The sequence below is a fragment of the Schistocerca gregaria genome, chromosome 11 (assembly GCF_023897955.1).
Source record: "Schistocerca gregaria isolate iqSchGreg1 chromosome 11, iqSchGreg1.2, whole genome shotgun sequence".
NCBI lineage: Eukaryota > Metazoa > Arthropoda > Insecta > Orthoptera > Acrididae > Schistocerca > Schistocerca gregaria.
Genome location: NC_064930.1, coordinates 106,841,479 through 106,857,346, shown reverse-complemented (window position 1 = coordinate 106,857,346; position 15,868 = coordinate 106,841,479). Strand labels below are relative to the sequence as shown.

General features: G+C 43.9%; 1 protein-coding gene across 1 annotated transcript in view; it reads right to left on the bottom strand.

Annotated features, from left to right (window-relative positions):
• Window positions 1-15,868, bottom strand: part of LOC126295359 (tRNA-dihydrouridine(47) synthase [NAD(P)(+)]-like) — a 174,598-nt gene that overhangs the window by 53,396 nt on the left and 105,334 nt on the right. The window contains exon 8 of the mRNA XM_049987834.1: window positions 3,195-3,374. Within this exon, the coding sequence (XP_049843791.1) occupies window positions 3,195-3,374 (180 nt within the window). The remainder of the gene's footprint in view (window positions 1-3,194; window positions 3,375-15,868) is intronic.

Genomic DNA, 15,868 nt, shown 5'->3' with positions numbered 1-15,868 from the left:
GCGTGGAGGCCACAGGATTGGTCCGCCTCTAGCCGGCCGGTGTGGCCAAGCGGTTCTAGGCGCTACAGTCTGGAACCGCGCGACCGCTACAGTCGTAGGTTCGAATCCTGCCTTGTGTGTGTGTGTGTGTGTGTGTGTGTGTGTGTGTGTGTGTGTGTGTGTGTGTGTTGCATAGTGCTCAGAGCCATTTGAACCATTTGGTCCGCCTCTACCAATCCATCGGTCACCAAAACTGTTGTTGTGAAGCGTACGAACACTTGGACTGAAATGTGCATGAGCTCCATCATGCATGAACCACATGTTGTGTCGTATTTGTAAAGGCACATGTTCTAGCAGCACAGGTAGAGTATCCCGTATGAAATCACGATAATGTGCTCCATTGAGCGTAGGTGGACGAAACTAAAATGAGCTCTAACATGGAAATTAAGCGTTTCCGGACACACACGCCCACATAACATCTTTTCTTTATTTGTGTGTGAAAAATGTTTCCTGAAAGTTTGGCCATACCTTTTTGTAACACCCTGTAAAGTATGGAGGGCAGGCAGAGGGGTTGAGGGGGGGTGGAGGGGGGGGGGGGGAAGGGACACGGGGAATAGTAGTGCTGTTGTTATCATAATGCTGGGACAGGGTGATTTACCATGTCCAAAAGGGCATGACCATTGGCTTTTAGGCCAAGGGTGGAAGCATTTCCAAATGGCTAAGTTTGTAAACTGTTCACGTGCCACTGTTGATAAACTATACTGGGATTTACAAAGCGGCGCTACCCAAAACTGGTGACAAGCCACCTGCGATGCACAACAGACCACAGATGACAAAAGTGAACGGTGGCTGCGGGGACGTGTAGGTCGAACAGACGTGCAATTGTCGAGAAACTGACAGCCGAGACGAGCCCACTGGCTACTGACAGTGGTTCCTCAACGACCGTCCAGTGAATGTAAGTATACGTACGGGCCTCCACAGTAGGCACCTGATTCTGTAACAGTAGTGACTGGAGTCCATCACTGATGAAGGCTGGAATTTGCTCGTCAGTATCGCAACTGCACATTTACTGAGTGGCAACAGATGGCTTTTTCAAGCAAATTACATTTTATGCTCCAACGGAGAGATGGTCATGGGTGCGTACGGCATAAAATGTCTGAAAACTAACGAGGGAAGGGGCATTATGTTCTGAGGTATGTTTTTGTAGCATTACCCGGTCGAGCTCATTGTTCTGGAAGGCACAATGGTTCGACACAGGTATACATCCGACCTTGAGGACCGGGTCCACCACTACGAGCAGTTTGTTTTTCCTCGGCACGACGGCATCTACATTCATGCTCATAAATTAAGGATAATTGCAGAATGTGGTGCCACGCAATGTGGCACTACACAAAACTGATGCTAATAGCATAGGCACATAGGGAACACACACAACACAGATCTGTAAGTCCACGGTAGTGGTGGTAAGTTGACAAAACCGCCCTGAAACATGTGTGCTACAAAACGCCACTGTTTCCTGCGCATGTACCCCGACATCAATATGGGATACGATCACCACACACACACGTACAAAGGCCACACGACGAGGTGGCACACTCCAGATCAGGTGTTCGAGCGGCTGCTGGGGTATAGCCCCCGATTCTTGCACAAGTGTCTGTCGGCACTCCTGAAGTGTCATAGGGAGTTGAAGATGTGCAGCGATACGTCGACCAAAAGCATCCTAGACGTGCTCGATGGGGTTTAGGTCTGGAGAACAGGCAGGACACTCCATTCACCTGATATCTTCTGTTTCAAGGTACTCCTCCACGATGGCAGCTCGATGGAGCCATTCGTTATCATCCATGAGGAGGAAGGTGGACCCACTGCACCCCTCAAAAGGCAGACATGCAAAATGACGTCCCGATACACCTGACCTGTCACAGTTCCTCAATCAAAGACATGCAGGGGTGTATGTGCACCAATCTTAATCCCACCCCACATCAAACCACTACCTCCATACAGATCCCTTTCAGGGACATTAACGGATTGGTATCTGGTTCCTGGTTCATGCCAGAGGAAAACCCAACAAGAATCGCTATTCGGACTATACCTGGACTTGCCTGTGAACATGACCTGGGACCACTGTTGCAATGATCATGTACTGTGTTCTTGACACCAGGCTTTATGGTGGAATGCACCTTGCAGGTCTCCAGGCGAATAAACCATGTATGTTCTGTAGACTGTGTGTCTGGAGTCAACTGTTCCAGGGGCTGCCGTAAGGTCCCGAGCGAGGCTACCTGCAGTACTCTGTGGCCGTCTGCGGGCACTGATGGTGAGATATCGGTCTTCTTGTGGTGTTCTACACTGTGGACACCCTGAACTGTAGCACCTGGACACGTTTCCTGTCTGCTGGAATCGTTGCCATAATCTTGAGACACTTTGTGGCACACAGAGGGCCCTTGCTACGATCTGCTGTGTCTGACCAGCCTCCAGTCACCCTAGTACTCTACCCCTCATAATGTCATCAATGTGTGTTCTTTGATCCATTTTCAGCACAAAGTCACCATTAGCACGCCTGAAAACGTCTGCACACTTACTCGCTGCACCGTACTCTGACTTGCACCAACACACCTCTGCGTATGTGGTCTGCTGCCAGCACCACCATGCAACAATCACAGGACAAATGCACCGCACGGTCACACCCCAAGGTGATTTAAACCTGCAAACTGCCCACCAGAGCATTGTTTTACCATGTATCAGCATTATCTTTAATTTATGAGCATGAGTGTACTAGCAAGACAATGCAACCTGTCACACAACTCGCAGTCTACTTGCATTGTTTGAAGAACAGCAGGATGAGCTTCCCATACCACAGCAGCTAACAAACTCACCAGACTTAAAACTAATAGAGAAACTGTGGGACCACCTCAGTCGGACTGTTCGCACTGCGAATCCTCAACCGTGAAATCTACTGTTGCCGGTCACAGTATTAGAGTTGGCCTGTCACCACGCCCCTGTCAGTGCCTTCCAGACTCTCTTCCTGCGCACCTCGCAGTGCTCTGCACTACAAACATCGGTCATTCAGGCTTTTGACAGGTGTCACACTGATGTGGCTGGACAGTGTGTATAGAATGCCTTCTACAGGCAGAAGAATGTCACGAGACTGAGGGACGAGTAAGTAATACACGGGCACAAAAAAGGAATCCTCGCCGCTCCAGACGTGGCCGTACACTCACCGTGATGTGGGAGACTCCCCAGTCGGCAAACTTGGGCACCAGCTCGTGGGCGACATTCTTGCCGCTGTAGACACCGGTGCGCAGCTTGGCCGTCAGTGGCGTCTGGCGCAGCACGCCGGTCGTGCTGCGCACCACTTCCTCCAGCACCCTCTCGCGCCGCAGCAGTCCGGAACCGCCGCCCTGTGAAGTGACTAGACGTTAATAGTTGCGCACTAAACAAAACACACTTTATATATATGAAGACGGTATCTGTTCTTTCAATATATATATTGGTCTGTGTGTGTGTGTGTGTGTGTGTGTGTGTGTGTGTGTGTGTGTGTGTGTGTGTGTGTGTGTGTGTGTGCATGCGTGCGTGCATGTGCGTGCGTGCGTGTGCGTGCGCGCGCGCGTCTGTCTGTGCGTGTGTGCGCTAGATTGTATACTTATCCTTTTTTCCCCCTAAGGTAAGTCTTTCCACTCCCAGGATTGGAATGACTCCTTACCCTCTACCTTAAAACCCACATCCTTTCATCTTTCCCTCTCCTTCCCTCTTTCCTGACGAAGCAACCGCCGGTTGCCAGCACTTTAGTTTGCTAAGTCACATCATCTTTGTTTTTATACATATAAAAACAAAGATGATGTGACCTACCATACGAAAGCACTGGCAGGTCGATAGACACACAAAAAACACAAACATACACACAAAATTCAAGCTTTCGCAACCAGCAGTTGCTTCATCAGGAAAGAGGGCAGGAGCGGGAAAGATGAAAGGATATTGGTTTTAAGGGAGAGGGTAAGGAGTCATTCCAATCCTGGGAGCAGAAAGACTTACCTTAGTGGGAAAAAAGGACAGGTATACACTCGCGTGTACACACACACATTCATCTGCACATACGTGTCTGCTTGTGTCTGTGTATGTGCAGATATGTGTGTGTGTGTGTGTGTGTGTGTGTGTGTGTGTGTGTGTGTGTGTGTGTGTGTGCACGCGCGCAATTGTATACCTGTCCTTTTTTTCCCCCTTAAGGTAAGTCTTTCTGCTCCCGGGATTGGAATGACTGCTTACCCTCTCCCTTAAAACCCGCATCCTTTCGTCTTTCCTTTTCCTCCCCTCGTAATTTTGTGTGTGTGTGTTATTTTATTGTGCCTGTCTACCGGCGCTTTCCCGCTTGGTAAGTCTTGGAATCTTGGAATCTTTGTTTTTAATATATTTTTCCCATGTGGAAGTTTCTTTCTATATATATATCACACCGGCCATTTGACCATCTTCTTCTGTGCGGATACACAAACCGTGCCCAAACTCTTATGGGAAGCGACGGAAAAGCAAGGAGTAATGAGTATGATGGGCAGGGGAACTGTGAATGTAGTGCGGGACAATAAGTTGAGGATGTGGGTCCCACGGGAGGCATGCCAGAGATAGTCCCCGAGTCGCACCATCCTCTGTGTTCTCAGTGGCTTATATGGATTGAGCATCTGCCATGTAAGCAGGAGATCCCAGGTTCGAGTCCCGGTCGGGACACACATTTTCAACTGTCCCCGTTGACTTATATCAATACCTGTATGCAGCTACGGGTATTCATTTCATTGTAATTTCATAAAACATGCTTTGTGTGAATACTTAGGGCTCAGTGAGATACTAAGTTAAAATGGAGTGATACACAGATAATGTGTTCATCCAAACTGAGTGATAATTGGCAAGCTGGCTTTCTGCCATCACAGAACAGCACAAGTGTACCCGCAAGTTATGTGGATTGTAACCAGCAACGAGGCAACTGACCAATGCAGACTGTGTTCAAAATGACCACTGGCAGTGGCAATAAATGCCTCCAGTCTTGTATGGAACAACTGCAGCACAGGTGCTAGCATTTCTGCGGAGATGTTCGAGCGGGCTGCAGTAATACATCATTGGATATCATCAGGTGTAGTTGGTACGTCCTTGTAGACAGTATCTTTCAGTTTCCACACAGAAAATGTCCACAGGTGTAAAATATGGGGAACAGTCCAGCCAACATACAGGTCCTCTGCATCCAATCCAATGAATCGGAAACAGTTCGTGAAGACACGCTACAGTACTTCATACACTATGGGCCGGACAGCCATGATGTTGGTACCGCAGGTTCCTCATAGTCTGTTTATGAAACACGGGCCTACAAGCTGATGGTTCACTGTCCCACACCACACTTTTACACTCCACGATAAGGACCTACCACATTGGGATATTTTAATCCATCGCATGCTTCGCCGCAAGTACTTAGACTCACAGACTGAACATGCAGACTATCACGACAACTGCAAGACAAGGTCAGCATAGTGTACTCCTGAGAATGAGCGGAGCCTCCAACACCACGTCACTAGAGGCACTTTGCGTTGTGATGGGGACCTGCCTTATAGACATAACAATACATCACAGAGCTGCACTTTACTGGCTTAAGAGGGACAGGGTCGATAAAATCACCAAAACTACGGGAGCCGACATTACGAACAAAACACAATGGTGGATTCAAACATGGCAGAGAGAGTGGGATGCATCCAAGAAGGGTCGCCAAGTACACTCTTTCTTTCCTGATGTACGTGAAAGACTACAACTGAAACAGGTCGACCCAAGCCGGGGGATGGTCCATTTCCTGACACAACACGGGCAGTATCCGGTGCATTTAAACCGCACGGAACTAACTAACGACGAAGTATGCGTATGCAGAGAAACAGGGAAACCACAACATGTCACACTGCTGTGAAACACACTAGCACAAGTGAGACCTATAGAGAATGACAATGACATCGTCAGAAGAATACGTAATACCGATGACTGGAACACAATAAATAGCGTAGCCGATATTTTATCGAACATTCTGCACGAAGAACACAAGCACCAAAACCCATATGGAAGGAGGTGTAGACAAGCACAAACAACACAACAAACCACATGGGAGGACACAAACACAACCACAGATTCCGAAATCGAGGAAGGAACACTAAGTGAACATGACTCAGAAGGGATCAACATGTAAGGGACCAAAACCAACAATGCATGACACTGCATGTCACAACAGCCACAAACAACACAACAATCTTAAAACATATAAACACCAGCACCACATACTAAGACTGTAGTAATAAGGTAATGTCGCTTGGGAGGAGAACGATTGAAGAACTTTTATTCCAAGGCTCCTCCTCCCCAATGACATCTTGCATAGTGTTTAAAGTATACTGCACACAAGTAGTAATGTATTGCTCAATTTACTGTGTGCAGACAGAAGGATTTTCTCTTCTCTATTCAAAGCTACAGTCGATGAATTTTATATATCAGAAATGTATTAAGTTATTCAATATTCTATTTCTACTAACAAGCTACAAACATAAGTGTATTTCTCGTGTAAAGCTAAATTTCTTGTATTCCATGTATGAAGTGCTCAATCAGCATTTAATCTGTATAATCTTTGGAAACATACATTAGCACAAATTATTTCAGATGAGAATAGCTCAAGGTTGTACCGAGACCTTCTCATATGAAATAGGTAGAAATACGCCATTATTAACCAACATGACACTTAGATTGTATTACACATCCAAATACAGCATAACACTTCCCTCTACATATTTTAAATTATTTTCACTATGCTCATTGTGTTACATTTTCTTTTTTTCATTTATTTTTCTTTGACACTTGCATTATACAAATTATATTCTCAACAACTAGGTAGTAACAAATTATATAGAACCATTTTAACAATTGTTAAGCATTCAGTTCGCTGTAACCTCAGATAAACCTTTACATATTATGTTCTTTATATTATTAAACAAAGCATTACCAATTGTATACCAATAAGATTATAAAAATGAGAAGTCTTTGCTGTTAGATTCAGAAGCATCCGACCCACCTTACATTTGAAGGCTGTACTGTTAATGAAATAAATAAAATATACAAACTCCACGGATGCTGGCATTCCATCTGATGAACGCAATCGGGATTGGCAAGAGACCAATTCTTTGCATAATTAACTTCAGCTACTTTTGTACTTTGCATAGTCTCTTGTCTTGGAAACATATGAATGAACCTCCTCCTGACATATTCCACATATTTCCACTTAGTAATGTCTTACGGAAAAATTTCCTGGGGTAACTCACTTAGAAAGTATTGATTGCACAAAAGCAAGCAGTGAGAATAATACGTGGTGTTCACCCACGTCATCATGAAGGTAATTCTTCAACTATTTTCTCACGAAATTTGTCATAAATAATCAAATTCAATTCGAGATAAACAGTGATGTCCATACATATTACACTAGAGCAAAAAATTATCCTTACAATCCACCATTAAAGCTGTCAGTGGCTCAGAAAGGAGTTCAACATCCAGCATCAAAAATATCTGATCACTTGGTCAATAACATAAAATGCCTGACAGGCAGCAAAGCAAGTTTTAAATCTAATCTAAAACCATTTCTCCTGGCAACTCGTTCTATTCTAAGAACGAATTTCAATTTAAAAACCGATAGTGGTAAAAAAAAATTAATGATTCAAACAATGTAAAATCCAAGCTCAAATAACGAAAATATTACGAGAAGGATCGATTGCTACTCACCGTACAGAGGGGATGTTGAGTTGCAGACAGGCACAACAAAAAGACTTCTACACATATGGGCTTTCGGCCAAAAGACCTTCTTGTAAAATAGAAAACACATAGATATTCAAGGGAGCACAAGTCACACACACACATGACCACTGAAATCAAACTGTAAGCAACTGCACCTACTGCTCAAAGTCTGGGCTCAGTGGTCACGTGTGTGCAAGTTGTTCTTGTGTGAATGTGTGTTCTTTGCTACTTTAGAAGAAGGCCTTCTGGCCAAAAGCTCAAATGTGTACCAATCTTTTTGTTGAGGCTGCCTGCAACTCAACATCTCCTCTGTACATTGAGTATCAATCAATCCTCCTCATAATGTTGTGTTCATTAATGTTAACACCAATCGTGTACACTGAGGTGAAAAAAGTCACGGGACACATGCTAATTTTGCCCGACGTAGCGCAGCAACTCGACATGGCACGAACTCAAAAATTCACTGGAAGTCCCCTACAGAAATATTGAACCACACTGCCTCTATAGCCATCCATAAATGCAAAAGTGTTGCCGGTGCAGCATTTTGAACACGAACTGACCTGTCGATAACGTCCCATAAATGTTTGATGCGATTCATGTCGGGTAATCTGGATGGCTGAATTGTTTGCTCAAATTGTCCGCAATGTTCTTCAAATCAACTGTGAACACTTGTGGCTCAGTGATATGGTGCATTGTCAGCCATAAAAGTTCCACTCCTGTTTGGGAACATGAAGTCCACGAATGGCTCCAAATGGTCTCCTAGTAGAATACTGTAACAATTTCCAGTCAACAGTTGGTTCAGTTGGACCAGAGGACGCAGGCCATTCCGTATAAACACAACACACACAATTACGAAGCTGCTACCAGCTCGCACAGTGCCTTGCCAACAACTCGGGTCCGTGGCTTTGTGGGATCAGTGCCTCGTTTGAAACCTACTGTCAGCTCTTACCGAAATCTGGCCTCACCTCACTGGGCTATGGTTCTCCAGCCATCTAGGGTCCAACCGATATGGAGACGAGCACAGGAGAGGCGCTGCAGGTGATATCGTGCTGTTAGCAGAGGTTCTCACGTCTGTCCTCTGCTGCCGTAGCCCATTAACGATAAATTTCACCACTCTGTCCAAATGGATACATTCATCGTAATTCCTACATTGGTTACCAAGGTTGTCACACACAGCGTTGCTTGTGTGTTAGCCCTGAAAACTCTACGCAAATGCCGCTGCTCTCTGTCATTAAGTGGAGATCGGCAACCACTGCATTGTCAATGGTGAGAGATAATGCCAGAAATTTGGTCTCAGCACATTCTTGACACTCTGGATCTCACAATATTTACTAGCTCTGCAACTCTGCTTCCACTGTTTTATCTCAAAGTTCAGTTTTTCACAAAAACTTACAAAAAAGTATGATTCATGTTATTGCCCATTGCTGGAGTCTACATTCTCCCACTTTCGGATAGCATATGAATCTCGTAGCGGAATAACTGGGCGTCTTTTGTGGGAATCCATGAAACGATTCAACTTTGCACTCGTTCATATCATTGGAAGTACTGGTCAGCCAGACTGTATGCCACTGATTGAAAAAGGTGGTAGCAACAGAGAGCAACGTATGGAGAATATGGTGGGAGGGATAGGACTTCTCCTTTCAACATTTCCATGTATATTTTGACAGGTTTTGTGACATGGGGTCGAGCACTGACCCGCTGCAAAATTACCTGTAAGTGCCTATTACTGTATTGTGGCGATTTGTGTTTCAGTGCTGGACTCTAATGCATCAATTGCTTTCGATAATGATGTCCGTTTCAGTAGCTACGAAAACGTTCTGTCTTCCACTGCCGTGCCAGTCTTTGACATCAAAATCACCATTCTTAAGGCGTTGAAAACATTCTCTGCATGTTCTTCCACTAATAGTGTCCTCACCATAGGTCTTGCCCAGCATTTTAACAGACAACTGTAATTGAGTCGAAAACAGACAGAAAGCAACTTCGCAGCACCGCGACTGATAGTGCAACCTAGTTGTAGCTTAGAACAGTTGTACGGAAAGCTGTAATTCAGAAAGCAGCTCCAGAGCGTTGCTCGCACAATACTGGTGTCACCCGCTTATTAAAGCAACATCGGAGTTCTGTACAGCTTTCACTAAACTATCGCTGCACCCTGGTTGGATTTATACGCAACTACTGGATGGCTCCACATGAAGCTGACTATCTCTATTATTGGGTACTTGCCCATCTGTGTGTGTTAGTTGTTCATCTTGCAAAATTGTAATTAAGCCTGCCATGGTGGGGCACCATTAGGTCCACAACTTTGTGACTGGTCATTTGTTTGTTTCAACTGTTCGTGCTAAAAGGTTGTCACTGAGTTTGCCGTGGCGGGGGCCATTATTTGCATGCACGTGTTAGCCCAGTGGTAACCGATTTATGTTCCAGGTCTTATCACACATATTTAATGATGTGTGTAATGCACTACTGGGAACTGTGTGGAAGACTGAAACGAAACAAAATAAGATTGCAGGCTTATGGCCTGAGGTGTAAGTGGATGAATTCTAAAGCTGCAGATTTGTCCCCGAGTTAAGTAATTACCTTTTGTAATTGAACAGTTCACGTCTCTCAATGTGGCAGTCATCTGAAGGCGTTTACCACCTAAATTTGTTTTGAAATTGTTCGGTACTCCTGTGCAGTAAATGAGCAAATTTGAAATTCGGGCATGAGAAAAACTGGTGTACAAAATTTACGATAAGGGGGTCCTGCTGTAATTTTTTGTTGTGTATTTCAAGTGCTTTGGCTAAACTGGATTTATCTGAATATTGTGTTTAGGTTTGAATTGCTGTCAGTTTGTTATTACGAATTTGTTTAAGGGTTGCTGTACGCATTTTTAAGATAGCATTGGGGACTTTAAAATTTTTACCACAACTAGTTTATCAAGCTTTACTTAAAACTTTTAACTGATGTTATAATTGGGTGGGGCTCAAATTTGACACTATTGTTATCAATGGTACTTTACCCTTAATATTAGATCAATGTAAATATTATCAATTAAGAATAAGTCTTGTGATGGCTATACTTTAAAGGAAGAAAAAATAAAGGGATAAGACAATTTGTTTTTTAATAACTGATGAGTAAAAATTGTTTGTTAATAAATTTGTTTTAAAGCATGTCTGAATTAATATTAACCCGGCACCTTGCTACTCCTTTATAGCTCCTACGATACCATAATCAACGAACTAATTAACATCTAACTAATTAACTAATGAACTAACTTGTTAATTAACATAAGCTCCTCTGGGTGTGCGTGTGACTGCTTCACCAGGTCATGACACGAAGCCTCTTGCGAGTCTCGAAAGCCCTAAATTTAACGGAACTTCCCAGAAGGAGACTCTGCGCCAAATAAGCCATACACACATTTCATTTCATTTCTCAAATATGTGCTGGAAATAAAAATCAAAATACACCCAGTCGACTGACCTCTGTTAGTTACATACACATTCCTGGAAATTGAAATAAGAACACCGTGAATTCATTGTCCCAGGAAGGGGAAACTTTATTGACACATTCCTGGGGTCAGATACATCACATGATCACACTGACAGAACCACAGGCATATAGACACAGGCAACAGAGCATGCACAATGTCGGCACTAGTACAGTGTATATCCACCTTTCGCAGCAATGCAGGCTGCTATTCTCCCATGGAGACGATCGTAGAGATGCTGGATGTAGTCCTGTGGAACGGCTTGCCATGCCATTTCCACCTGGCGCCTCAGTTGGACCAGCGTTCGTGCTGGACGTGCAGACCGCGTGAGATGACGCTTCATCCGGTCACAAACATGCTCAATGGGGGACAGATCCGGAGATCTTGCTGGCCAGGGTAGTTGACTTACACCTTGTATAGCACGTTGGGTGGCACGGGATACATGCGGGCGTGCATTGTCCTGTTGGAACAGCAAGTTCCCTTGCCGGTCTAGGAATGGTAGAACGATGGGTTCGATGACGGTTTGGATGTACCGTGCACTATTCAGTGTCCCCTTGACGATCACCAGTGTAGGAGATTGCTCCCCACACCATGATGCCGGGTGTTGGCCCTGTGTGCCTCAGTCGTATGCAGTCCTGATTGTGGCGCTCCCCTGCACGGCGCCAAACACGCATACGACCATCATTGGCACCAAGGCAGAAGCGACTCATCGCTGAAGACGACACGTCTCCATTTGTCCCACCATTCACGCCTGTCGCGACACCACTGGAGGCGGGCTGCACGATGTTGGGGCGTGAGCGGAAGACAGCCTAACGGTGTGCGGCACCGTAGCCCAGCTTCATGGAGACGGTTGCGAATGGTCCTCGCCGATACCCCAGGAGCAACAGTGTCCCTAATTTGCTGGGAAGTGGCGGTGTGGTCCCCTACGGCACTGCGTAGGATCCTACGGTCTTGGCGTGCATCCGTGCGTCGCTGCAGTCCGGTCCCAGGTCGACGGGCACGTGCACCTTCCGCCGACCACTGGCAACAACATCGATGTACTGTGGAGACCTCATGCCCCACGTGTTGAGCAATTCGGCGGTACGTCCACCCGGCCTCCCGCATGCCCACTATACCCCTCGCTCAAAGTCCGTCAACTGCACATACGGTTCACGTCCACACTGTCGCGGCATGCTACCAGTGTTAAAGACTGCGATGGAGCTCCGTATGCCACGGCAAACTGGCTGACACTGACGGCAGCGGTGCACAAATGCTGCGCAGCTAGCGCCATTCGACGGCCAACACCGCGGTTCCTGGTGTGTCCGCTGTGCCGTGCGTGGGATCATTGCTTGTACAGCCCTCTCGCAGTGTCCGGAGCAAGTATGGTGGGTCTGACACACCAGTGTCAATGTGTTCTTTTTTCCATTTCCAGGAGTGTACATTAACATATCATTCACAGTCATTCTTTCAGTCAAGTTTTGCCATAAACTTTTCTCCCTAATTCTGTTCAGTACCTTCTCATTAGTTACGTGATTTACTCATCTAATCTTCAGCATTCTTCTGCAACACCACATTTCAGAAACCTCTATTCTCTTCTTGTCTGAACTGTTTATCATCCCTGTTTCACTTCCATACATGGCTACACTCCATACAAATACTTTCAGAAAAGACATCCTAACACTTAAATCTATATTAAGTGCTAACACATTTCTCGTCTTTAGAAATGCTTTTCTTGCCATTGCCAGAATACATTTTATATCCTCTCTACTTCGACCCACATCAGTTATTTTGCTGCACACATAGCAAAATTCATCTACTATTTTAAGTGTCTCATTTCCTGACCTAATTACCTCAGTATCACCTGATTTAATTTGGTTACATTCTGTATTTTTTTTTTTTTTTTTATTAGTTGATGTTCATCTTATATCCTCTTTTCAAGACACTGTCCATTCCGTTCAACTGCTCTTCCAAGTCCTTTGCTGTCTCCGACTTAATTACAATGTCAACAGCAAATGTCAAAGTTTTTATTTCTTCTCTTTGAACTTAAATTTCTTTTCCAAAATTTTCTTTGGTTTCCTTTACTGCTTACACAGGATACAGATTGAATAACATTGGTGGCAGGGTGCAACCCTGCCTCACTCCTTCTCAAACACTGCTTACCTTTCATGCCCCTGGACTCTTATAACTTTTATCTGGTTTCTGCACCAGTTCCATATAACCTTTTGCTCCCTGTATTCTATTTCTACTACCTTCAAATTTTCAATGACTGTATTTTGGTCAATACTGTCATAAGCTTTCTCCATATCTATGAAAGCTATAAATGTAAGTTTGCCTTTCTTCTTTAAACTATTTCCTAAGAGAAGTCATGTGTGTTGTTATATTTGTCCAGAATTCAAATTGAACTTCCTTGATGTCAACTTCCACCAGTTTCCCCATTATTCTGTAAATAATTTGTCTTTGTAATTTCCAACAAGACTTATTACACTGGTAGTTCAATAATATTCCCACCTCTCAGCACCTGCTTTCTTTGGAATTGGAATTATTACAATCTTCTTGAAGTTTGAGGGTATTTCATCTGTCTCATACAACTTGTACACTAGATGACTGGCACTCCCAAGGCTATGAGTAGCTCTGACAGAATATTGTCTACCCCCAGGGCCTTATTTCGACTTATATCTTTCAGATCTTGGTCAAATGCTTCTCGCATCTCCCATCTCCCATGTCTTCCTCATCTACGTACACTTCCATTACTAAAATATTGCTTTCAAGTTCATCTCCCTTGTATATACCCTGTATATACTCTTTCCACTTTTCAGCTTTCTCTTCTTTCTAGAGGACTGGTTTGTCATCTCAGCTCTTGATATTCATACAGCTGCTTGTCTTTTTTCCTGTAGGCAGTATCTATTTTTCCCGAAGTGAAATATGATTTTGAATCCTTACATATGTCCTCTAACCATTCCTGCTTAACAATTTTGCACTTCCTGTCAATCTCATTTTAAAAATGTTTGTGTCCCCTTCCACCTAGTTCATCTGCTGAACTTTCAAATTTTCTCCTTTCATCTGTTATCCACAGATTTCTACTAGGCCTTGTCTTTTTACCTATTTGATCCTCTGCTTTCTTCACTATTTCCACCTCTTAAAAGCTACCGATTTGTCTTCTGCTATATTCCTTTTGCCTGTTCTAGTCAATGGTTGGCTAATGCTCCGTCTGAAATTCTCAACCTCTGGTTCTTTTAACTTGTCCTGATCCCTATCCTTAAAATCCTACCTTTTTCGAGTTTTCTTCAGTTTTAATCTACAGCTCCAATAAACTGTTGTCATATGTCATTCTACATGAAGCTGGAATGCAATGTTGCTGAATCTTTGACTCATAAATTTTAGTCAAGAGAATTTTCTTTTATACAAAATGCTAGTGAGATAAAACATTGTAATATTTCATAATTTATGTCAAAAAATGTGTTTCATAAGATAAGTCCACTCCAAGCCAAAGTTCTCTGTGTTTCAGTTTCTGGGATTTGAAAAATATCACTGAAAACATTTGACCGAGACACCTATCAGGAAAATCATCAAATTTCTTCAACGTAATGTTGAAAATTGTTGATTGCTTTTTCAGAGATGTCGGTAAACCCAACTCAAAGATCTCCTGCACAAACTTTGTCCTTAACATATGCCTCTTGCCTCAGAATATTTTTGAAACTAAGTTGTGACTGGGCTCGCATAAATAATGCACACGGCTTTGAATAACACTTTGCTTTCAAATTACACTTTCAACATATACTTGCAATAATTCAGCAATGAGTGAAATCGGAATCAAATCAGTAAAGGTATGTAATGCGAATGTGTAAGTGAATGATAATGCAAGAGTCTACATTGGTTCATCATTTATAGATCAACTGTGAAAAAAGTCCTTGTCATGTTATGAGGTACACTGACAGAAGAAAAATCACAACACCCAAGAGGAGTTAAGCAACGTAAACAAAAGATGGTGCATGTTTTTCTACATCAGAAAGATTATGTTTATTTAAATTTCATGCAAGTTGCATAGAAGCAGTGCTAATAGCACCACTATGAAGATACAAATCAGATTTCCCTTAAATAAATGCTGTAATGGTCATGAGCATTAGTTAACTTTGAGATTGGATGTGGTGGGTTGTTATTAGTCAAGAATGCCTTTAAAGTGATGAAGACACCATTATCAACACCTCATTGAGTTCGAAAGAGATCACGTAATCGGAGTACAAGAATCTGGATGTTCGTTCTGTGATATTGCAGAAAGACTTGGCAGGAAAGTAGCCACTGTACACGATTGTCGCAAGAACGTACGGTCGCAAGAACGTACGGTCGCAAGAACGTACGGTCGCAAGAACGTACGGTCGCAAGAACGTACGGTCGCAAGATGACAGTGCTCTGGATGGCCAAGTTGCAGTACCGAGAGGACAGACCACGGTGTTTGGCAAATGGCTCCGGCACATCGTGCTGCATCTGCAGCAGCAAACTGAGCAGCAGTTAGCACAACAGTGACACAACAAACTGTTATAAATTGGTTACTTCAAGGACAGCTCTGAGACAGATGCCACAGACACCAAACCACCAGCATTTGCGAGGTATCGAACTAGAGCACATTGGAGGGCGGGCTGGAGGTCTGTTGTGTTTTCTGATGAAAGC